The sequence below is a fragment of the Hyla sarda genome, chromosome 2 (genome assembly GCF_029499605.1).
Source record: "Hyla sarda isolate aHylSar1 chromosome 2, aHylSar1.hap1, whole genome shotgun sequence".
NCBI classification, from domain to species: Eukaryota; Metazoa; Chordata; class Amphibia; order Anura; family Hylidae; genus Hyla; species Hyla sarda.
Genome location: NC_079190.1, coordinates 22,743,959 through 22,768,860, shown reverse-complemented (window position 1 = coordinate 22,768,860; position 24,902 = coordinate 22,743,959). Strand labels below are relative to the sequence as shown.

The following is a 24,902-nucleotide window of genomic DNA, read 5'->3' as shown; positions in this document are numbered from 1 at the left end:
GGGGTCTGTATTAGTTTAGTGGATTTGGTCTGTGGTCAGTATTAGCTTAGGAGTCTGGTCTTGGTCTATATTAGCTTAGGGGTTTGGTCTGGGGTCTGTATTAGTTTAGGAGTCTGGTTTGGGGTCTGTATTAGTTTAGGGGTCTGGGTCTGTATTAGTTTAGGGTCTGGTCTGGGGTCTGTATTAGTCTAGTGGGTTTGGTATGTGGTCAGTATTAGCTTAGGGGTCTGGGTTTGTATTAGTTTAGTGGGTTTGGTCTGGGGTCTGTATTAGTTAAGGGGTCTGGGTCTGTATTAATTTAGGGTCTGGTCTGGGTCTGTATTAGTTTAGTGGGTTTGGTCTGGGGTCTGTGGTAGTTTAGGGGTCTGTATTAGTTTAGGGGGTTTAGTCTGGGTCTGTATTAGTTTAGGGTCTTGTCTGGGGTCTATATTAGTTTAGTGGGTTTGGTCTGTGGTCAGTATTAGCTTAGGGGTCTGGTCTTGGTCTATACTAGTTTAGGGGTTTGGTCTGGGGTCTGTATTAGTTTAGGGGTCTGGTCTGGGGTCTGTATTAGTTTAGGGGTCTGGTCTGGGGTCTGTATTAGTTTAGGGGTCTGGTCTGGGGTCTGTATTAGTTTAGGGGTCTGGTCTGGGGTCTGTATTAGTTTAGGGGTCTGGGTCTGTATTAATTTAGGGTTTGGTCTGGGGTCTGTATTAGTTTAGTGGATTTGGTCTGTGGTCAGTATTAGCTTAGGAGTCTGGTCTTGGTCTATATTAGCTTAGGGGTTTGGTCTGGGGTCTGTATTAGTTTAGGAGTCTGGTTTGGGGTCTGTATTAGTTTAGGGGTCTGGGTCTGTATTAGTTTAGGGTCTGGTCTGGGGTCTGTATTAGTTTAGTGGGTTTGGTATGTGGTCAGTATTAGCTTAGGGGTCTGGGTTTGTATTAGTTTAGTGGGTTTGGTCTGGGGTCTGTATTAGTTTAGGGGTCTGGGTCTGTATTAGTTTAGGGTCTGGTCTGGGGTCTGTATTAGTTTAGGGGTCTGGTTTGGGGTCTGTTAGTTTAGGGGTTTGGTCTGGGGTCTGTATTAGTTTAGTGGGTTTGGTATGTGGTCAGTATTAGCTTAGGGGTCTGGGTTTGTATTAGTTTAGTGGGTTTGGTCTGGGGGTCTGTATTAGTTTAGGGGTCTGGGTCTGTATTAGTTTAGGGTCTGGTCTGGGGTCTGTATTAGTTTAGGGGTCTGGTTTGGGGTCTGTGTTAGTTTAGGGGTTTGGTCTGGGGTCTGTATTAGTTTAGTGGGTTTGGTCTGTGGACAGTATTAGCTTAGGGGTCTGGTTTGAGGTCTGTATTAGTTTAGTGGGTTTGGTCTGTGATCAGTATTAGCTTAGGGGTCTGGTCTTGGTCTATATTAGTTTAGGGGTTTGGTCTGGGGTCTGTATTAGTTTAGGGGTCTGGTTTGGGGTCTGTGTTAGTTTAGGGGTCTGGTCTGGGGTCTGTATTATTTTAGTGGGTTTGGTATGTGGTCAGTATTAGCTTAGGGGTCTGGTCTTGGTCTATATTAGTTTAGGGGTTTGGTCTGGGGTCTGTATTAGTTTAGGGGTCTGGTTTGGGGTCTGTGTTAGTTTAGGGGTCTGGTCTTGGGTCTGTATTATTTTAGTGGGTTTGGTATGTGGTCAGTATTAGCTTAGGGATCTGTATTTAGGTCTGTATCAATTTAGGAAGCCTTGGCTTAATCTATATTACAATGGTCTGCTCTGGGGTCTTTATTAGTTTGAGGTTTATCTGTTCTTAAGTAGCCTGAGGAAGTTATTTATTTACAGGGTCTCAGATTAGGGGGTCTGGTCCTCCTCCTCTATGTCATCAGTTGCGGCCCCTCCTCCTCTGTATTCCATCTTTTATTACATTTTCACACATTTGTGTTCTTTTCACCACAGCGCCCTCCACACCCGTCCATTGTTCATTACACCCTCCCTCTTTCTCCCCTCCCACTCCACCGGTTGCCATCCAAAATAAAATTCTCATGGCAACCAATCAAACAACAGGGGTTCCGCACGACGCCCATGACGTCACCAAGGTGGGCGGGCACAGAAAACCCGTTTTTTTCCCCATCCTCCTCCCCGCCTATTCGTTGCGCAATTGTTTTCCCTTCAGCCAATCAGCGGCGGCGTTGTTAAGGATCGCGTGACGTCATCCTCCGTGTAGTAGTTTTTTTTTTTCTCCTGGCGGTGACCGTCGCCATCTTGGTAGAAGACGTCGCCAGATACAGAGGGGGGGAAGACGACGCTGTAGGAGAGCGGAGCGCCCCCCGGTGTGTTCAGGCGGCGCCGCCTCATGATGCTGTGTGTGCGGTTACGTCTCCTCACCGTCTGAAGCCTCCTTCACCTCACACACAGCCGCCGCCTCCTCCTCACCGACCACTATGGCGGCCGTCGAAGCTCGAGAAGACGCCTGCCGGGATTACCAGTCCTCCTTGGAGGACCTGACCTTCAACAGCAAGCCGCACATCAACATGCTGACCATCCTCGCCGAGGAGAACGTCCAGTTCGCCCGGGACATCGTCACTCTTATCGAAGCGCAAATTGCTAAGGTTTTTATGACTAAAGCATTTTCTCTAATTCTGTGCACCCCTCCCCCTTCCTCCTCTCCCACCCCTGTACCCCACATCGGCCCCAGCCCATATGTCAGAATCCAATATGGCGCCCGGCCTCGTTTTCTGAGGTGTCCGCCATCTTGCCTGGCTCCCTCTCTGTCTCCTCATGCCAGGCTCTGAAACCCTATAGAAGCCCCGCTAGGTGACACCCCATACCACCCCCCCACCCAATCCTTTCCCTGTCCCCAAGGACACGTGGGCTCTCAACATGGCGGCTTAGAGTAGGTCACGTGATCACCATGACACCCCCCCCTTCTCACCCCCTGTAGCAGTGTTTCCCAATCAGGGTGCCTCCAGCTGTTGCAAAACTACAACTCCCAGCATGCCCGGATAGCCGAAGGTGGTCTGTGCATGCTGGGAGTTGTAGTTTTGCAACAGCTGGAGGCACCCTGGTTGGGAAACCATGCCCTAGATGGTCACACTGAACAGGATTTCCCAACCAGGGTGCCTACAGCTGTTGCAAAACTACAACTCCCAGCATGCACAGACCACCTTCGGCTATCCGGACATGCTGGGAGTTGTAGTTTTGCAACAGCTGGAGCCACACTGGTTTCTATTTCCCAGTGTCAACTTTCTATGACCGTTTCCCAATCAGGGTGTCTCCAGCTGTTGCAAAACTACATCTCTCATCATTCATGGACAGCTGAAGGCTGTCCAGGCCTGCTGGGAGCTATAGTTTTGCAACAGCTGGAGGCACCCTGGTTGGGCAAGCAATGCCCTAGATGGTCACACTGACTGAACAGGGTTTCCCAACCAGGGTGCCTCCAGCTGTTGCAAAACTACAACTCCCAGCATGCTCGGGCAGCCTCCGGCTGTCCGGGCATGCTGGGAGTTGTAGTTTTGCAACAGCTGGAGGCACCCTGGTTGGGAAACACTGCCCTGTAGTAAGGTTTCTCTTTCCCAGTGTGTACTTTCTTTGACAGTGTTTCCCAACCAGGGTGTCTCCAGCTGTTTCAAAACTACATCTCCCAACTTTCATGGAAAGCCAAAGGCTGACTGGGCATGCTGGGAGTTGTAGTTTTGCAACAGTTGGGGGCATATTGTGTGGAAAGTCGAGCACTGTTTTATAATAATGTAGGGCAATTACAAAACTACAACTCCCAGCATGTCCAGACAGCTGAAGGCTGCAGCAGTGTTTCCCTTTCTCAGTGTAAACTTTCTATGGCCGGGCTTCCAGACCAGGCTTTCTCCGGCCGTTGTGAAACTACAACTCCCAGCATGCCTGGACTGTAGCCAAGTTTGCCTCTCCCAATGTAAACTTCCTATACCAGTGTTTCCCAATCAGGATGTCTCCAGCTGTTGCAAAACTACAACTCCCAGCATGCCTTGGTATGCTGGGAGTTGCAGTTTTGTTAACAATTCGCGTTATACTGATTTCGGAAACAGTTTTATGGATATGTAGGGGATAGGTGTCGTACTGTGGACCCTTCAGTTAGGGCAAAACTACAACTCCCAGTATGGCCTGACAGCCTGGGCATGCTGGGAGTTGTAGTTTTGCAACAGCTGGAGGCACTGTTTTATAGATAGGGCCTAGGTGTCAAACTCGCCACCCTCCAGCTATTACAAAACTACATCTCTGGGCATGCTGGGAGGTGTAGTTTTTTAACAGTAGGGCGGCAGGTTGGACCCCGGTGTTGTAGTGGAAGAGTCTACCTGTATGTGTAGAATATACCATCAATGTCTATTGGGGAGGGGGTGTCTTGCCTCGGTGCCATGTTAAAGGGGGTATTCCGGGCAAAAACATCTTATCCCCTATCGAAAGGATTGGGGATAAGATGTCTGATTGCGGGGGGGCGCTGGGACCCCCTGCGATCTCCCTGCAGCAGCCCGCATTCTAGACGGGGATATGACGTCACCCCACGCCCCCTCCATTCACTTCTATGGGAGGGGGCATGACGGCTGCAACGCCCCCTCCCATAGACATGAATGGAGGGGGTGTGACGTCACGTCCCCGTCTCGGAAGCCTGGAGGCTCCCGAAACTTCAGACGCAGCAACGCATAGAATGCGGGCTGCTGCAGGTAGTGCTGGGCGGTATATCGGTATGAACCAGATGCCGTTTTTTTTTTTTTTCCTCCCACGGTATGGATTCTTGCCCATACCGCTATACCGGTCGGGCCCCTCCACCACCCTCCGGATGAATTGTAGAGCCCATTGCGGCGCCCTCACTTGTCCCGGTGTGCTACGGAAGCGAATCCATTTACTGTGTCCCCCCGCTGCGCCTGTCAGCCAGTGTCCCCGTGAGCACGATCAATCCCCACCGCTAGCGGGGTCCCTGTGCCCACTAGCGGTGTCACAAGAATGCCGAGCGCGGCTCTGTTCCCCGTCCCTGTCAGCTCTCAGGGTACAGGAACAGATTTAAAAGCCTCGCACGCGGCTAACGTAGTATTGCGCAAATAGCGTAGGGCTAACGTAGGCAGCGCTATGAGCCTAACGTTAGCCCTACGCTATTTGCGTAGTACTGCGCATGCGCAGTACTAAGTTAGCTGCGTGCAAGGCTTTTAAATCTGTTCCTGTACCCTGAGAGCTGACAGGGACAGGGAACAGAGCCGCGCTCGGCATTCTTGTGACACCGCTAGTGGGCACAGGGACCCTGCTCGCGAGGTAGGGGTGGGGAAGACGGGCGGTAATACTGTGATACCGCGATAATAAAAAAATATATATATACCGTGATATTCATTTTAGGCCATACCGCCCAGCACTAGCTGCAGGGAGATTGTGGGGGGTCCCAGCAGCAACCCCCCACGATCAGACATCTTATCCCCTATCCTTTCGATGGGGGATAAGATGTTTTTGCCCGAAATACCCCTTTAACCCTGCTGGTTATTTGTTTCGGTTGTTGTACAGAATTAAAAGCTTTCGAGGACAGCAGCCATGTTTTTAGTTCCTTACTGTTTTTTTTTATTTTTTGGGAACATGAATACTGGACAACTGATAAACGTAGAAGCATAAAACCTTACATGATGGGACTGGGGGGAAACAAATAGTTTACCTTTACTTTGGTGTCCCCAACGGGAAGTGCTGGGGAAACATCATGTACATTTGGGGAGATTTATGAAAACCTGTATAGAGTGTATAAGGGGCACATGACGGGGGGGGGGGGGGTCCTGTCATTTGCTCCTGCCATGTGCCCCTCCTATATAATGCCCCCCTGACATGTGCCCCTTATATATAATATCCCATGTCCTGTGCCCCTCACTTATAATGCCCCCCTATCATATGCCCCTCAGGGTGCATTACATGCGAGGGGCACAAGACATGGGGCATTATTTCTGAGGGGCACAGGAAAAAGGGCATTATATCTGAGCGGCACATGACGGGGGGGGGGGGGGTCCTGTCATGTGCCCCTCTTATATAATGCCCCCCCTGACATGTGCCCCTCACTTATTTGCTTACCCCCTTCTCACACCCGTCACCTTCCTCACACGCTGTGGCGGCTCCGTTCTTGAAGTGTCAGTAACAGCCACATGGATGTGATTTCCGGGCGCCGGTGCGATAATGTGATGTCATCGCGGTGGCCTGCCGTGGATGGCGTCCCTGCGGCTGTCACTGACACTTCAAGAACGCAGCAGCCGCAGCCCGGAGCGTGTGTGAAAGGTGACGGAGTGGTGGAGCTTGACAGCTGACATCTCCCGCTCCACCATGGAGCCTCATTAAAGTGTGTGAAGAGCCGCAGCTTGCCGACCCCTGTACTATAGCGTCACATGCTCAGGCTGCAGCGGCAGGTCACCACAGCCCATCCAGAGAGGAGCAGTGGTGAATATAGGGTAGGGGTAGTGTTCTCTTCAACTTGTGGTTTTCAGAAATGTGAAGTGTGGACATGATGGGAGTTGTAGTTTTGACACATGTTGGGAAGCACTGCTATAGGGAATTTAAAAGAAATGCTTGACAACCCCCTCATAATATTTTTCTGAATTCCTTGCGACTTCAGCATCTCTTCTTGCTCTCGTGTAATCTGGATGGTTTTGTTTACACATTTAGGGGTTTCCCAAGCAGTGTACCTCCAGCTGTTGGCAGCCAAAGGCTGTCCAGGCATATGCTGGCAGTTGTGCTACAGCTAAAGGTATACTGGTTGGGAAACCATAATCTAGATGAGTGGTCTTCAACCTGCGGACCTCCAGATGTTGCAAAACTACAACTCCCAGCATGCCCGGACAGCCAACGGCTGTCCGGGCATGCTGGGAGTTGTAGTTTTGCAACATCTGGAGGTCCGCAGGTTGAAGACCATTCATCTAGAGTCTAAGAACTTATCATGACCTTATACATATGGTGGCTGAATTTGTTACATTTGTGGCCAGTGTAAAACAATCCTCATGTTGATACATAGTAAGGCCCCTTTCACACTACAGGAATCATCCTGCTTTTTTGCTGCCATTATTTTACAATAACAGAAGGAAATAAATGGATGCAGAAACTGGTAACAACTGATGACCATCATCTGTTACTTTTAATGTTTCTTTTCTTGAAAAACCTGATGATGTTCATCAGTTATTACCAGTTACAGCTTGTTTTTTTTTGTTTTTTTTTTTTATCAGGTTTTAACCCTTTTTTTTATTATTTTTTTTGTAAAGCTGTACTGAGCATGCTCAGTACAAAAACAACTGTTAAACGGACAGTAACAGATTTTTTAAATTTTTTTTTATATAACATCAGTTCCCATAGACTTCAATGTAAAATTTTAACATCCGTTTTTAATCACCATTATTTTTGCCGGACCAAAAATTAGTGCATGCACCGTCTTTTGTGACGGCAAAAATAACGGACATTAGAAAAAAAACTGATGTAACTGATGCAAAAGGATGGTCAAAAAATCCCATTGACATGCATAGAATTTTTTTGACGGCTGTTTTCACAGGATGATACTTGTAGTGTGAAAGGGGCCTAACAGAGCTGATAGAATGTAACCAGTTACCAGCACAGGGGTAGAAGTTTGTGCAGCTGCTGCTGAGGTATTTAGCTCCCTCAATGGTATTTCCCAACCAGTGTGCCTCCAGCTGTTTCAAAGCTACATGTCCAGACAGCCGACGGTTGTCAGGGCATGCTGGAGTTGCACGACCTCAGGCACCTTGGTTAGAAAATAGTATTGTATGGACTTGATAGGCGTAGAACAATCTCTAAGCTGTTAGGCTTGGTTCACATTATGAAAGGGCTGTGTGTCTGTGGTGTGCCAGGTATACCACCACAGGCCCATTCACTTTACTGGACTGGACGTAGTCTACTAGTGACTGTTTTTAAGTGTATGCTTTTTGACAGCACTTGTCAAAACCTGTCCAGAGGAAAAGTTGCTGAGCTGCCCACAGCAACCAATCAGATCGCTTATTTAATTTTTCAGGGGCCTTTTCAAAAAAGAAAGAAGCAATCTGGTTGCTATGGGCAACTCTGCAACTTTTCGTTTTAGACAGTGAACGTTGTTTGTGTCTTGAGTCCCTCAAAATAAAGGTATACAGTCATGATCAGGAACATGTGGACTATGCGCCGGTCGCTGTATATGTTTGCATGCCTTTCTGCTGGCATGGTATTGGCCTTTTAAGCCTCAGCGTAGAATTCCCAACTTTTCCATTCACTGAAAGCAAGCAGAGGTCAATAAATCTACACATTGGCCAAGATCTATCAATCTGTCTGACAGGTGGCAACAAGTCACAGCTCATTTTTGAGAAACGAAAGAAACATGTGCCTCAGATTGATAAATCTTGGCCAAAAAGTATATTTGTTTCCAGATTGTTTATTTTTTATTTTTATTGTACTGTGATTAAAAATGTATTTAGACAACTTGAGAACCCCATAACAGGTATCCCACACTCCCAATGTCTAGCATATGCTAGAGATCAACCGATATAGATTTTTTTAGGGCCGATACCGATAATCTGTCACCTTTTAGGCCGATAGCCGATAACTTATACCGATATTCCGGTATAAATTATCGGGTATTTCTCCAACCCCCAACCACCGCTGCTGCCCCATTGCCTCCCCATCCCTGGTTTTATAATTACCTGTTTCCGGGGTCCGCATTACTTCTGGCTCCGGCAGCGTCCTGCGCTGTCACTGTGCGCACTGACTGTGACGTTGCGTTGAGGATGTCACTCGTCAGTGCACAGCAACAGCGCAGGACGCCGCAGGAGCCAGAAGTAGCGCGGACCCCTGGAACAGGTAATTATAACACTGGGGATGGGGTGGGCGGCGACGGTATGTGGCGAGAGGAGGGGGAGGCAATGGGGCAGCAGCGGCGGTATGTGGCCTAGAGGATGGGAAGGCAATGGGGCAGCGGCGGCGGTATGTGGCCAGAGGATGGGGAGGCAATGGAGCAGCGGCGGCGGTATGTGGCCAGAGGATGGGGAGGCAATGGGGCCCAGAGGATGGGGAGGCAATGGGGCGGCGGCGGCGGTATGTGGCCAGAGGATGGGGAGGCAATGGGGCAGCGGCGGCTGTCTCTGGGCGTGGCATTATCAGCAAGGTAATTACCGATAATGTCCAAAATCGTGAATATCGGCCAAACCGATAATCGGTCGATCCCTAGCATATATAATTTTATTATTGGTGGGGCCTGACCTCTGGGAACCCAGCAAATGTGAAAATAAAGGGGATACAGGGTTGCTTTTGCTCAGTAACGTGTCTGAGCTGTAGGGTGTTTCTCAACTAGGGTGCCTACAGCTGTTGTAAAACTACTACTCCCAGCATACCCGTACAGCGTTCGTCTATCTAGGCATTCTGGGAGTTGTAGTTTTGCTACAGCTGAAGGCACTCTCTGGTTGGGAAACACTGGCCTATGGCACCGCTGTGGAAGTACTGCAGATCCCCGCACAGCCCTAGGCCAGGTTGACAAAGGATGAAACCCCACCAATCATAGTGTCAGCAAAACTATAACTCCCAGCATGCATGGACAGTCTTTTGGTGACCTTGGGGGAACACCCTTTAATTTAAAGGTCCCCACTAGCACAGCCCTGGTTTAGGTCTGTTATGTATATTTCCTTTATACTATATAGTCATTGTGAATAGTGAGATACTTACTGTTACCCAGTTCTTATTGTAAAGCATGTAGTATTATGGGTAATTTTATCCTATTCTATATACCTTCTGTGAAGTGCCATCTTATATGTGTTCCCCTCCTCTCTTGGCCACTGTATTGGTAAAGTCATCTGATGGCTCCCGCAGTGACTGTCACGCTGTAGCTTGTAGTCACGGTGAAGCCATCAGTCAGCCGCTAGCCCTGAGGCCCTTGCTGCCAGTGTTTCCCCTTCCACCCTCCTCCCCTCCCCCCACCCCCCATGCTTTAACCACATGTTGAGTATTCACCTATATATTAAATAAATGGCTTTAACGTGTGTCAGTGACTGGTATGCTGCAAACTGTAAATAAAATGTATCAAATATGTATTTGTCTTTTTTATTTACCATTGCTTTTTTATTGTATGGTTTGTGTTCCATTCACAAGATCTCTGCTATCGGATGGGTCGGGGGTGAATCTTCCTTCTGGGTGATATTGGTGGGAGCTTCATATCTTAACTATATACAGAGGGTTCTTTGCATAGGTTTATCTTATAGAGGCCATATGGAGCCTTCCCTGTACGCTTTGGCTATACCCTTTCCATGTAGGTGTGGCCCATTTGCTGGTATATCAGAGGGCGTCAGGTTACTGGACATTAGACGATAAGATTCAGCCATTGTCACATACAGGGCCCGGCCATGACATTTTCTCTCATTTGAACTTTTTTTTTTTCTCTCCTATCTCAGAAAGACAAGTTAATGAATAACATTTTTAGTTATTGATACTAATTTCCACTGTGTTAAACCACAGCTCCGTCCTTGACTGCTCCCACCCGCATGAATTTCCTGGTCTCTTATGGGTTCACGTTTAGATGCATCCACCTAGGGAATATGGCGTTGGTGTTGGGTGTATCTGCAGGAGACTGGGGGTTTTTAGCTGCAGTGGTGCAGTTGGAAGTGGCTGGAGGTTTATGGGCATGCTGGTTAGAAGCGGTTATCTATACACTGGGTAATAAATGCTAGATGGCTGTGGTCTAAACAATAGGACCCCCCCATCAAATTCCAGAATGGGGGACCCTGGTCACACATCTTTATTTTGGTCTTGCAGCTGGGGGGGCAACAGTGTCCCCCATTCTCTGGTCTAGCTACTGGGGCTGGGCTCCCCCATTCTGACAATGAGTGGAGGTTCCAGTGATCTGATCCTCACCCATCTAGCTGTAATCACCTATGTCAGAGTTTCTCAAGCAGGGTGCCTCCAGCTGCTGAAAAACTACAACTCCCAGCATGCTAGGAGTTGTAATTTTGCTAAAGTTGAAGGCACCCTGGTTGGGAAACATAGACCTATGCAGTGGACAGGTGATTGCTTCTTACTGGACTGCCCCTTTATGGGGATTGTCTGACATTGGAAAAATGTGCCTGCCTGCTTCCAAAAATAGCACCTCACCTGTCCACAGGAGGTATTGCAGCTAAGCTCTATAAAAGTAATTGGAGCTGCAGCGTCTGACGCAACCTGTTTAATTTTTTATTTTATTTTTTTACTCAAAAAAAGCAGCCTTATATTTTTCTGATCCCAGATAACCCCCTTTATGGTCCCGTCTTAAATGCTTGCTTTCCTCTTGGATCGGTGGCTTGTCACAAAGCGCATTACACAATTATGGACACACATAAAAACCTAAATGTGGACTGGACTGTGCTGCCGTTCCTCTGGTGAGAGCAGGACAACTGGAGGAACCGGCTAAGCACGTAAAGGTGACTAATGTGACTGAAAGTAACAGGTGACGCATGGCTGGGAGGAACGTTACGGATCTGGTCACATTGGATGAGTAAACATCTGGACTATGTTCTGGAGGATGCAGCATTACTTTGCTGTCACTAAATGTGTCTTCAGCAGTTGCCAGATGGACGCACGTGCGCTTAATACCAGCAAACATGGAGAGCATTGCCATCCGGCTGTGGATTTCCCTCCAAAGAAACGCTGCTTGGTGGTTGAACTGTAAAATAATACTAAAAAAAAAAAAAAAAAAATGGAAGTCTTAGAGACCAATGGCTGCGATGACGTAATGGTAACACTAACCTTACTGGTATCCTTTTTTTTTTAAATGTTTGAGGAAGTAAAATTAATAGCAAAAATCATCAGCTTTCCTGTTCAATAGTAAACATTGGCACCAGTTACTGTATGGGACATAAAGTTAATCTAATCCTTGGTTTGTATACGGATGGGAACTGACGTGGGGTGATCTGTGTCCTACTAAACTTACCAGTTTTCTTTTATCTAGGCGCCTAGCACAGAGAAGCTACCTGTTATGTATCTTATGGATTCCATTGTTAAAAATGTCGGAAGAGACTACCTTTCAGCGTTTGCTAAAAACATAACTTCCACGTTTGTAAATGTGTTTGAAAAGGTATAGATTCATTATTCTTTCTCGTGCTCACTCTACCTAAAGCTTTGTACTTGTCATAGGTGGGGCAAGGGTAATGGCAAAGTATCTGTAGAGGTAGGACTACAAACCTTTGCAGTTCTGTATCTTCTATGACCTGATGCTTTGTATACACCGGGGCAATTTGTCGGATTTTTAGATTAGCCTTGGTTAATGATGATGTATCTGCTACATTAAATGGGTTATTCAGCATTTAAAAGAAAAAAAAAAATGATTTCTTCAAAAAACATTTACAACACTTGTCGGCAGGTTGTGTGTGGTATTGCAACTAAATTCCATTGGAGTAAATGGAGCCAAGCTGAAATGCCCCCACATAACCTCGGAACAGGTGTGGTACAATTTTTGGAAGCAATTCGCTCTGTTCTTCTATTCCTAAATAATTCCTTTTAGGCAGTGTTTCCCAAGCAGGGTGCCTCCAGCTGTTGCAAAACTACGACTCCCAGCATGCTGGGAGTCGTAGTTTTGCAACAGCTGGAGGCACCCTGGTTGGGAAACACTGCTTTAAAGGGGTATTCCAGGAATTTTTATATATATATATATATATATATATATATATATATATATATATATATATATATATATATATATATATATATATATATATTCAACTGGCTCCAGAAACTTAAACAGATTTGTAAATTACTTCTATTAAAAAAAATCTTAATCCGTTCAATACTTATGAGCTTCTGAAGTTATGGTTGTTCTTTTCTGTCTAAATCCTCTCTGATGACACCTGTCTTGGGAAACGCCCAGTTTAGAAGAAGGATTTGCTTCTAAACTGGGTGTTTCCAGAGACAGGTGTCATCAGAGAGCACTTGGACAGAAAAGAAGAACCTTAACTTCAGAAGCTCATAAGTACTGAAAGGATTAAGATTTTTTTATAGAAGTAATTTACAAATCTTTCTGAAGCCAGTTGATATATATAAAAAAGTTTTTTTTTCCTGGAATACCCCTTTAAGGATATAGGAGATTGAAAGTGTTCCCCCAACCCAGAACCAGCACCACTCTTATCTTTTTGGCTGTATTGCAGTATATAAATAGGTATTGCTGTCTCCTAGTTTTAGCTTTGTTGCCTGTTTGCAGCTGCTTGAGCGGGTTGAGCAGCTGAAGCTTGAATACTGCAATTTGCGCGACTCCCATTTAAATGAAAATTGGAAGTTAAAGTAGTACTCCACTCAATTTTTTTTATTTTAAATTATATAATTAACTGGTGCCAGAAAGTTAAACAGATTTGTAAATTAATTCTATTAAAAAAAATCTTAATCCTTCCAGTACTTATCAGCTGCTGTTATGAGCCATAGGAAGTTCTTTACTTTTTGAATTTCCTTTGTCTGACCACAGTGCTCTCTGCTGACACTGCTGTCCATGTCAGGAACTGTCCAGACTAGGAGCAAATCCCCACAGAAAACCTATGCTGCTCTGGACAGTTCCTAATATGGACAGAGGTGTCAGCAGAGAGCACTGTGGTCAGAAAGGAAATTCAAAAAGAAACGAACTTCACGTGGATCATAACAGCAGCTAAGTACTGGAAGGATTAAGATTTTTTTAATAAAAGTAATTTACAAATCTGTTTTAACTTTCTGGCACCAGTTGATTCAAAAAGTGTTCCAGTGGAGTACCCCTTTTAAGCAAATTTATGCTGCCCAACCACCTTGGCAGCTGCAATTGGGCTAGAGGGGGCCAGGAAGCTGAAATCAGGAGATGAGAATACCCCTTTAAGCAGAGAGGTCAAACTGCAATCAGATGCATGGCCTTTATACCATTGTTTCCCAACCAGTGTGCCTCAAGCTGTTGCATAACTACAGCTCCAAGCCAAGGGCTGTCCGGACATGCTGTGAGGTGTAGTTTTGCCACAGCTGGAGGCTCCCTGGATAGGAAACACTGCCTTACACAACAGTGGTACTTTTTCTGGAAAAAAAAAAAAATTTATGTTGCCCAATAATTTTAGAGGACCGGTCTGCTCTCTTGGAGTATTTGTTTTTAGTAAAAATACTTGTATTCCCCATAAAAAATAAGCAGGTTTTGTGTTATGCAGCATATTGCTTTTCCTCTCCTCTGTTAATCCTCAGTGAAAAGTAGGAGTAAATAGACAACTTCGGTGTTGCTGTTCCTGTAAGTGTGTTCATGTAGATTAAAAGGGGCTATCCAGGATTAGAAAGAAAATACTGTCTTCATTGAAGTGAATTTAGCGACGTAATACCACACGCAACCTGGGGACAGATGTGGTGCTGTTTTTCTACTTCCTTTTACAGTACGTTCACACCTACCTAATCCATGCATACAGGGTACATTCACACTTACACAATCTGCTGCTGTTTGTGTTTTTTATTTTTTTTTTATTTTATTTTTTTTAAGTGTGAATTTACAGTGATTCGATTAGTCATGAACTTCTCGGCTCGGCAGTTGATGACTTTATCCTGCATAAATTAGTTCAGCTTTCAGGTGCTCCAGTGGGCTGGAAAAGGTGGATACAGTCCTAGGAGAGTCTCCAGCCCACAGGAGCACCTGAAAGCTGAACTAATTTATGCAGGATAATCAGCAACTGCCTAGCAGAGAAGTTTGTGACGAATCGAAACACTGTAAGACTGGGTTCACATCACGTTTTTGCCATACTGTTTTCAATCAGTTTTTCTATAGAAAACCATATGGGAAAAAAACGGATGGAACCGTATGCGTTTTTTAAACCGTATACTGTTTTTAAAAGTGCATACGGTTCTGTCTGTTTTTATAAAAAATTTATTTAAAAAAAGCCCATAAGTTTTTGAAAATTTTGTCAATTTTTTAATGGGAGGATGCAGATGCGCATGTGCAAAGTAAAAACCGTATAAGATTTCCCGTATGGAATCGTATATATGTGCGTTTCCATTGACGTCCATGTTAAAAATAAAAAATAAAACACGTATGCGGTTGCATCAGTTTTTTGCCATATGGTTTTAATTAGAAAAATGGATTGAAAACTGTATGGCAAAAATGTGGTGTGAACCCAGCCTTAACTTCGCTCATCTCTAGTTCTTTTGCAAGGGGATTTGTTTTTTTCATCTCTTGTACATGTGCCCATTTGAGGACGGACTTGGTTACCCCCTCATGTCTTGTAGGGTATTTCTCTGCTTTGAGTATTTTTAATTGTTTCATTAACATTTGAGTGTTCATGTTTGTATCATTGTGTCAATAAAGATTGAGATTTTTTTTGCATACATTTTTGGATATACTTTTTTGAGGTGTGGATTTTACTGTATTGCGTCTGCTTTTTTCTTTTGTATGTTCATAGTTCCCTAGTTGCTTCCCTGTATTTATTTGTCTTACATAGGTTAAGATCCCTTTTTTATATTGGTTTAAGATGTAATTCCACACATGACCTGAGGACAGGTGTAGTGCTGTTTCTTGAAGGCAGCTCTGGTTTTCTCTTCCTGTATAACTCCTTTTTGGGTTACTCTGACATTGTTTTTTTGGGAAATAAGTATTTACTTACAAAAATGACAGGAGAGCAGACACTTACAGTATGCTGCGGTATGCGATGGAACATCTTTATGCTGGCAACCTAATGTTTACCAGCTACATTCCCATAAAACGTGATGAGTGGGGCCGTAATTGTGCATTGTAGGGATCATTTAAAGTTTATGTACATCTTTGCAGCAAAAAATTTGTTTTAAGAAATCCTAAAATGAGGGAACATTTTTAAAGGGGTACTCCGGTGGAAAACTTTTTTTTAATTTTTTTTTAATTTTTTTTAAATTAACTGGTGCCAGAAAGTTAAACAGATTTGTAAATTGCTTCTATTAAAAAAAAAAAAAAAAATCTTAATCCTTCCAATACTTCTTAGCTGCTGAATACTACAGCGGAAATTCTTTTCTTTTTGGAACACAGAGCTCTCTGCTGACATCATGACCACAGTGCTCTCTGCTGACATCTCTGTCCATTTTAGGAACTGGCCAGAACAGCATATGTTTGCTATGGGGATTTTTTTCCTAATCTGGACAGTTCCTAAAATGGACAGAGATGTCAGCAGAGAGCACTGTGCTCATGATGTCAGCAGAGAGCTCTGTGTTCAAAAAAGAAAATAATTTCCTCTGTAGTAGTCAGCAGCTAATAAGTACTGGAAGGATTAAGATTTTTTTTAACAGCAGTAATTTACAAATCTGTTTAACTTTCTGGCACTAGTTGATTTAAAAAAAAAAAAAAAATTTTTTTCACTGGAGTACCCCTTTCAGCAAGGCCTGTTCTCTTCTGTCTACAGCTTCTATGTAGACCAGTGTTTTCCAAAAAGTGTGCCTCCAGCTGTTGCAAAACTACAACTCCCAGCATGCCCGGACAGCCAACGGCTGTCCGGGCATGCTGAGAGTTGTAGTTTTGCAACAGCTGGAGGCACACTTTTTGGAAAACACTGATGTTGACCATGTGTCACCTTGGTAAAAGCAAACATTCTTTGTAGTATGAGGCTTATTTGTCCCTTACTACACTTGTTTGGTTAGACTTTTGTTTGCTATCAGCATGGAGACACACAAGCTGAAAAGGAGTGATAATATTTAATTAAGACTTATTCATTAAAGGGGTATTCCAGGCAAAAACTTTTTTTTTATATATATATATATCAACTGGCTCCGGAAAGTTAAAGACTTGTAAATTATTTCTATTAAAAAATCTTAATCCTTCCAATAGTTATTAGCTTCTGAAGTTGAGTTGCTGTTTTCTGTCTAACTGCTCTCTGATGACTCGCGTCCCGGGTGCTGTCCAGCTCCTATGGGGATATTCTCCCATCATGCACAGCTCCCGGGACGTGACATCATCATTGAGCAGTTAGACAGAAAACTTCAGAAGCTAATAACTATTGGAAGGATTAATCTTTTTTAATAGAAGTCATTTACAAATCTGTTTAACTTTCCAGAGCCAGTTTATATATAAAAAAAAGTTTTGCCTGGAATACCCCTTTAAGTTTACATTCATTGAGTCAAAGCAAAATGCAAAGGTGTACATGGCCTTTTAAATAATTTCTACAATATTCAGATGTCGGTTCCTTCACATTTTATTGTATTTGATTTTTGCTGAAGGAGCAATTGTGAAATATTTGGGCATCTGAAGAATTCCAGCTGTTCTCTACAAGTGTGAACTTTGTAGCTGATAAGACACTTTCGCTAATCTCGAAATCTTTTAATTCTATTTGTTCCCATTTTTTGCTGTTTAAAGGGGTAGTCCGGTGGAAAAAGAAATGTTTTCAGATCAACTGGTGCCAGAAAGTTATACAGATTTGTAAATGACTTCTATGTATCAGCTGCTGTATGCTCCAGAATAAGTTGTGTAGTTCTTTCTAGTCTGACCACAGTGCTCTCTGCTGACACCTATGTCAGTGTCAGGAACTGTGAGGAGCAGGGGAGGTTTGCTATGGGGATTTGCTTCTACTCTGGACAGTTCTTGACATGGACAGATGTGTCAGCAGAGAGCACTGTGGTTAGACTGAAAAGAACTTCACAACTTCCTCTGGAGCATACAGCAGCTAAGGATTAAGATTTTTAAATAGTAATTTGTTTAACTTTCTGGCGCTATAATTGATTTGAAAACATTTACAGTATCCATTTAGGTTAAAAATGCTTTAAAGGGGTACTACTGTGGAAAACTTTATTTTTTAATTTTATTTTTTAAATCAACTGGTGCCAGAAAGTTAAAACAGATTTGTAAATCGCTTCTATTAAAAAATCTTAATCCTTCCAGTACTTTTTAGGGGCTGTATACTAGTGCTGGGCGGTATACCGGTATGAACCGGATACCGCTTTTTTTTTTTTTTTTTTTTCCTTCTCCACGATAATAAAAAAAAAATACTGTGATATAAATTTTAGGCCATACCGCCCAGCACTACTGTATACTAAAGAGAAATGCATTTCCTTTGATGTCCTGACCACAGTGCTCTCTGCTGACCTCTGCTGTCCATTTTAGAAACTGGAGAAAGTCCCCATAGCAAACATGCTTCTCTGGACAGTTCCTAAAATGGACAGCAGAGGTCAGCAGAGAGCACTGTGGTCAGGACATCACAGGAAATGCATTTCTTTTTGGGATTTCTCTTTAGTATACAGCCCCTAGAAAGTACTGGAAGGATTAAGATTTTTTTTTTTTTTATAGAAGTAATTTGCAAATCTGTTTGTAACTTTCTGGCACCAGTTGATTTAAAAAAAAAAAAAAAAAAAAATGTCGACGGTAGTATCCCTTTAAGGGAATCGCAGTGTAAGCAGTTTCCTAACTCTAGAATATATTGTAACATGAAACAGAGATTTTCTTTTTCTTGTTCCCACTATTAAAGGGGTATTCCAGGCAAAAACTTTTTTTTATATATCAACTGGCTCCGGAAAGTTAAAGACTTGTAAATTATTTCTATTAAAAAATCTTAATCCTTCCACTAGTTATTAGCTTCAGAAGTTTTCTGTCTAACTGCTCAATGATGTCACGTCCCGGGAGCTGTGCATGATGGGAGAATATCCCCATAGGAACTGCACAGCTCCCGGGACGTGAGTCATCAGAGAGCAGTTAGACAGAAAACAGCAACTCAACTTCAGAAGCTAATAACTATTGGAAGGATTAAGATTTTTTTAATAGAAGTAATTAACAAATCTGTTTAACTTTCCGGAGCCAGTTGATATATAAAAAATTTTTTTTGCCTGGAATACCCCTTTAAGCTACTGGGAAGTATTGTCTATCGCCTTTAGCATGATGAGACTGGTTTCAACCCCTTATTTCTGTCTACAGACAGTAAATATGTATCCATTGCATGGTCAATACACAATGTTTCTCTCGTTTCCAGGTGGATGAAAACACTAGAAAAAGTTTATATAAATTAAGGTCCACGTGGGATGATATTTTTCCGTCTAAAAAGCTGTATGCGCTCGACGTACGGGTCAATCAACTGGACCCAGCGTGGCCCGTCAAACCTTTACCTCCAAATGTGAATTCACCCAGTATTCATGTAAATCCTAAATTTCTTAAAGTAAGTATAGGAAATGCATTAGCTCTGTGTTTTTAGGGAGGGAGGGGTTGGTTGTGGGGCAAGAACACGGAGAGAAAATTTTTTATTTTTTTTTAATTTCAAAATGCATTTTAGTTTTTTTTAACCCATTTCTTGTTCAATAGTCAGAAGAATCCCCTGCAAGTGCCACCTCAGCACCCAAATCGGCACCCAAATCTGCACCCAAATCAACACCTCGTGCCCCACATGTTACTGCCGAGGCACAAAAGCCCGTTCTCTCCCAGGAGCAGATCATTCGGCAGCAGTTGCTGATGAAGCAGAAACAGTTGTTAGAACTTCAACAAAAGAAGTTAGAACTGGAATTAGAACAGACAAAGGCACAATTGGTAAGTGAGGGGTTAACTATAGTTTAAATGTTGTTGTTCAGCAGTGTTTTTTTTTTTTTTCCCCCCGGCTGTTGTTCAGCAGCGTTGTTTTTTTCCAGCTGTTGGAAAACTACAACTCCCAGCATGCCCGGACAGCCGAAGGCTGTCCGGTCATGCTGGGAGTTGTAGTTTTGCAACAGCTGGAGACACACTGGGGCGGGGACTGTCTTACAGATTGACCATTAAACTGTTGATTTTACTTTTTGTTGTCTGATTCCTGATACCTGCTCTTAAAGGGGTTATCCAGGAAAAAACTTTTTTTTATATATCAACTGGCTCCAGAAATTTAAACAGATTTGTAAATTACTTCTATTAAAAAATCTTAATCCTTTCAGTACTTATGAGCTTCTGAAGTTTAGATTGTTCTTTTCTAAGTAATCTCTGACACGTGTCTCGGGAACCGCCCAGTTTAGAAGAGGTTTGCTATGGGAATTTGCTTCTAAACTGGGCGTTTCCCGAGACACGTGTCATCATAGAGCACTTAGACAGAAAAGAACAACCTTAACTTCAGAAGCTCATAAGTACTGAAAGGATTAGGATTTTTTAATAGAAGTAATTTACAAATCTGTTAAACTTTCTGGAACCAGTTGATATATAAAAAAAACTTTTTTTCCTGGATAACCCCTTTAAACTTCGGGGTAGGTTTCTTCTGGGCCGTCACCCATTCACAGCCACTTTGATCCTTTTTGTTCTCTCCTCTTTTAGCAGTGGACTCCAAACTACAGCTGTTGCAAGACTACAATATTCAGCATGCCTGACAATGGCTTCCTGGGCATGCTGGGAGTTGTAGTTTTGCAACAGTTGGTGGTCCACTGTCTAGTAACGTTTAGAGAGGTAGAGTGCAGCTGAAAAAAAAAAATGTACCCACTCTAAATGCATCCAGAATTGACATCTATACCCTTGGGTAACATTAGTGTAAATAGCTGAATTTCAATGGAAGGTTGGTAATTGTTCTATGAAGATAAATGATTATAAGGGTAGGGTCACGCGGAACGGATCCACAGCGTCTTTTACGCTGCTGATCCACTGGTGACTGACCCTAGAGTAAGCCCTCCCCCCTGCCTGTTCTCGTGTGTCTTCTCGTAGCAGCATCCCACTGCTACCAGTGCACTCAGGGACCTGCGTGATTGTAGAAAACGGCGCATGTGCAGTTTTTATTTAGACATCACTGCCGCTACCCTGCCCCCTGAGCTAGGCAGAGAGCAGTTGCGATGTCCAAGAGTAAACTACGCATGCAGCAGATTGCTGCTATGAGCGGGCACAGGCAGGGGGCTCTCTAGTGTCGGTCATTGGCGGATCCGCAGCATCAAATAAGCTGCGGACCTGTTACGTGTGACCCTACCCAACACATGCATAATTTTCCTGCTGCACATTTGCTGTACCAGATTTTGCTACCCATTGAAGTCAATGGACATAAAATTCTGAAGAAAATATGCATGTGTGAACTAGGGATCGACCGATATCTGTTTTTTAGGGCCGATAATAAGTGGAGGTTAGGGCCGATAACTTACACCAGAATATCGGTATAAGTTGTCGACTATTTATCCCCCCGCGACACCGCTGCAGATCATTGATTTAAAGCGGGCGCTTTAAATCAATGCACTGCAGTGGCTTTTGCGCTGCCATAGACCGCCGCCGCCACCTGCTTCTCTCCCTGTGCCTGTCCGGTGGTACTGAGACCTATCACCGACACCGCGTCTCACCGCCCCGGCCCCATTGCCTCCTCCATCCCCGGTTTTATAATTACCTATGCCCGGGGTCCACTCTGCATCTGGCTCCGGTGGCGTCCTCCTGAGCTGTCACTGTGCGCACTGACGGTGACCACACTTCGCGCTCGTCACTCTTCATTGCGCACATCGTAACGCAGGACGCAGAAGGAGCCAGAGTTAGCGTGGGCCCCGGGAACAGGTAATTATAAAACCGGGGATGGGGGAGGCAATGGGGCCGGGGTGGTGCGGTGGCGGGTCTGGGGGGCGGGGCATTATCGGCTTATCGGCAAGGTAATTGCAGAGATAAGCTGTGTCTGGCTATACATTTATAATGAGTGTTTGCCTTTATAATACATGTCTTAGGCCCTATGCAGGCAAGTATAGCTTTGGCTTTTTGCCCGTATTATGGGCACAAGTCCTGTTCAGGCTTAATGGTCTGAACTGATTGCAGTTGGGTCAGGACTTGTGACCACAGTACAGGTGCAAAAATGCACTTGTATTCTGTTGGTCCGATTCCAACTAAAGCCGGGTCAATATGGGGTTCGTGAAAAATCCCTTGTGGATACCTGTCGTTTTGGTGCCTTATTTTGGGGCTTATGTACAGTATTAATCAATCCTAATATCAGCAATATAGACATGTAAATGAGTAGACTCCAGCTGTTTCTTAAAGGACAACTGTAGTGCTAGACTAGTATATATTCCTGTGCCTGGGCCTCAAAAAAATAAATAAATAAACTTTAACTCTCCTTCCTACCCCATTGGTCCGTCACAGGCCTCACGGTCCAGCAGTGCTAACCTCATTCAACTTCCTGGGGACTGGGACGCCGCAGAGCCGTCGGCATATAACAGGCCGCAGCGATGTCCTGCCCCGGCCATGTAAGGAGCTCTAGCCGGCTTCTTACATGACAGTGCGCTCAGCCTATCACCGGCCGGGGTGGGACATCGCTGCGGCCGGTGATACGCCGTCGGCTCTGCGGGTCCCCGTCCCCAGGAAGTTGAATGAGGTTAGCACTGCTGGACCGTGAGGCCTATGCCGGAACAATGGGGGCACGTAGGAAGGTGAGCTAAAGTTTATTCTGTTTTTGAGGCCCGGGCACAGGAATATATAAAAGTCTAGCACTACAGTTGTCCTTTAACTACAATTTCTAGCAACAGCTGGGGAGCCACAGGTTGGAGACCACTGTAATCTGTGATACTTTGGAGTTACCCATATTCATTTTTATTTTATTTTTCCTTCTGTCTAGGCAAGCAGTACAAGTTCTGTTTCAGTTCCTACAAAACCACAAATTGTGCCAGAAGTTCCTCACATCCCTCCGAAGGCTTTGCTGCCTGCTGCGACTCAGAATGAAAAGGAAAAAGTGCTGGCGCCTCCTCAGCCCACTGACAAACCTGCAGGATCAGCTAGAGACCCTCGACTTAACAGAGGGAGTCAACATTCAACACATTCTAAGGATCAAGGATCTAAAAAAGAAGTCAAAGCAAACCTACACCCACCTGAAACGAAACATGCAAAGCCAATAGCTATTGAGAAAGTGAGCTCCTCTACAAGGCAAGAAAAGACTAAAAGTAGTGATAAATTACCTAAAAAGGAACCTGCACATACGGACCATAAAGGGAAATCTAAATCACCTTCTCCTATGAAAGCTAAGTTACCACATGCAAAGGACTCAAAGTCTACGGCTTCTGACTCCACCAAAGAGTCTGATGCAAATAAACGTGATCCGAGACTACGCAAGCACCTCAGTGATAAAGCTGATGACAAACCCAAAGAAATAAAGGAAAAGAGACGAAGCACAGAGAAAAAAGAGGATCACAAATCGTCAGAGCACCGCTCATCAGGAAGTAGGAACAAGATTGCTAATGGCATGCAGAAAAGTGACTCTAGTCTGAATGACTCTGACAAACCAATAAAACCAAGCAGAGCCCCCTTACGAAAGAGATCACGATCGCGCTCCCCGAAGACTCGATCACCAGTGTTGTCACCCAAGAGGAGGGAGAGAAGATCGCCCGTCAAAAGACGACAAAGAAGCACATCCCCGATTCCTTCACTGCTTAAAATGGGCAAGGTGCGCCAGCCTTCCAGTAAACAGCCTCATTCGGAAGAGTTTCTACCTACTACACGAGATGAGCGGAGTAAAAGAATCCCTAAGATCGATGCCCGAGACAACAGGAGGCAAAAGAAGAGCTCAGAAGAAAGACAGCAGGTGCCTGCAACTCAGACTTCTATGAGGTCCAGCTCTGAGCCAAAAGAAAATGTGGAGAACTGGCAAGAGGCAAAGACCAGCAAAAGATGGAGGCCTGGTTGGGAAGAAAACAAAACGTAAGTAGTGTACACGTTGCACACAGAGCTGAAAAGTCTTTTAGTTGTGAACGTTGACTAATCCAGTTCTTTATTGCAGATCACAAAGTGGTGATCACCATCAAGGGAACAGAACCCCACATGCCCGACATCGAGAGAGCTGGCCGAACAAGGGCATTCTCTCTCCACGAGCACCAAAGCAGCAGCCCTGGCTAAGTGCGGATGCTAATCTCCAAATCCCTAAGGAATTAACAAGTGCAAGCAAGGGGGAATTGCTTAAAAAGGTAAAATTACAATATTTAACAAAAATACATGCTGTGTACATTAAGACTGTGACAATAAAGGGGTACTCCGTCCCTAGACATCTTATCCCCTATCCAAAGGATAGGGGATAAGATGTCTGATCGCGGAGGTCCCGCTGCTGGGGACCCCGCGATCCCGGCTGCAGCACCCCAGACATCCGGTGCACGGAGCAAACTTAGCTCTGTGCCAGATGACTGGCGATGCGGGGCAGAGGCTCGAAACGTCACTGTCACGTCCCACCTGTGATGTCACGGCCATGCCCTCTCAATGCAAGTCTATGAGAGGGGGTGTGACTGTCATCACGCCCCTTCCCATAGACTTGCATTGAGGGGCGTGGCCGTGACTTTTCGAGTTTCCGGCGCTGAACCAGACACTCTAAACTAACGCTGCTTGCAACAGGGAGATCGCGGGGGTCCCCCCAAAGGATAGGGTAGAAGATGTCTATGGGTGGAGAACCCCTTTAACCCCTTAAGGATGCAGGGTTTTTCAGTTTTTGCATTTTAATTTTTTCCTCATCACCTTCTAAAAATCACTTTCAATTTTACCCCTACAGACCCGTATGATGGCTTATTTATTTATTTATTTTTTTGTGCCACCAATTGTCCTTTTTAATGACCTCAATCATTTCACCACAAACTTTATGGAGAAACCAGAAAAAAAAAATTTGTGGGGCAAAATTGGAAAAAAAAATGCCATTTTGTAACTTTTGGGGCTTTCGATTCTATGCAGTACACTTTTCGGTAAAAATGACGCCTTATCTTTATTCTGTAGGTCCATAAGGTTACAATGATACCTAATTTTATATAGGTTTTATTTTACTACATGCACCAAAATTAGTATGTGTAAAATGGTCCTCTTCTGACCCCTAGAACTTTTTAGTTTTTCGTATATGAGGGCTACATTTTTGCGCCATGATCTGAAGGTTTTTATCGATCGATTTTTGTTTCGATGGGACTTTTTGACCGCCTTTTTATACATTTAAAAAAAACTATATTGTAAGGGTATACAAAGTGACCAAAAATACGCAATTTTGGACTTTGAAAATTATTTTACGTGTACGCCATTGACCTTAACGACGCAGGACGTATATTTACGTCCTGCGCCGGCTCCCGCGATATGAAGCGGGATCGCGCCGCGATCCCGCATCATATCGCGTGGGTCCCGGCGCTAATCAACGGC

At 44.5% G+C, this 24,902-nt stretch overlaps 1 protein-coding gene across 1 annotated transcript in view; it reads left to right on the top strand.

The window, feature by feature from the left end:
* The first annotated feature begins 2,150 nt into the window (after positions 1-2,150).
* Positions 2,151-24,902, top strand: part of PCF11 (PCF11 cleavage and polyadenylation factor subunit) — a 35,947-nt gene continuing 13,195 nt past the window's right edge. Inside the window, exons 1-6 of the mRNA XM_056561385.1 lie at positions 2,151-2,562; positions 11,880-12,005; positions 18,826-19,008; positions 19,152-19,373; positions 22,366-23,441; positions 23,521-23,704. Coding sequence (XP_056417360.1) covers positions 2,395-2,562; positions 11,880-12,005; positions 18,826-19,008; positions 19,152-19,373; positions 22,366-23,441; positions 23,521-23,704 — 1,959 coding nt within the window. The 5' untranslated portion in view covers positions 2,151-2,394. The remainder of the gene's footprint in view (positions 2,563-11,879; positions 12,006-18,825; positions 19,009-19,151; positions 19,374-22,365; positions 23,442-23,520; positions 23,705-24,902) is intronic.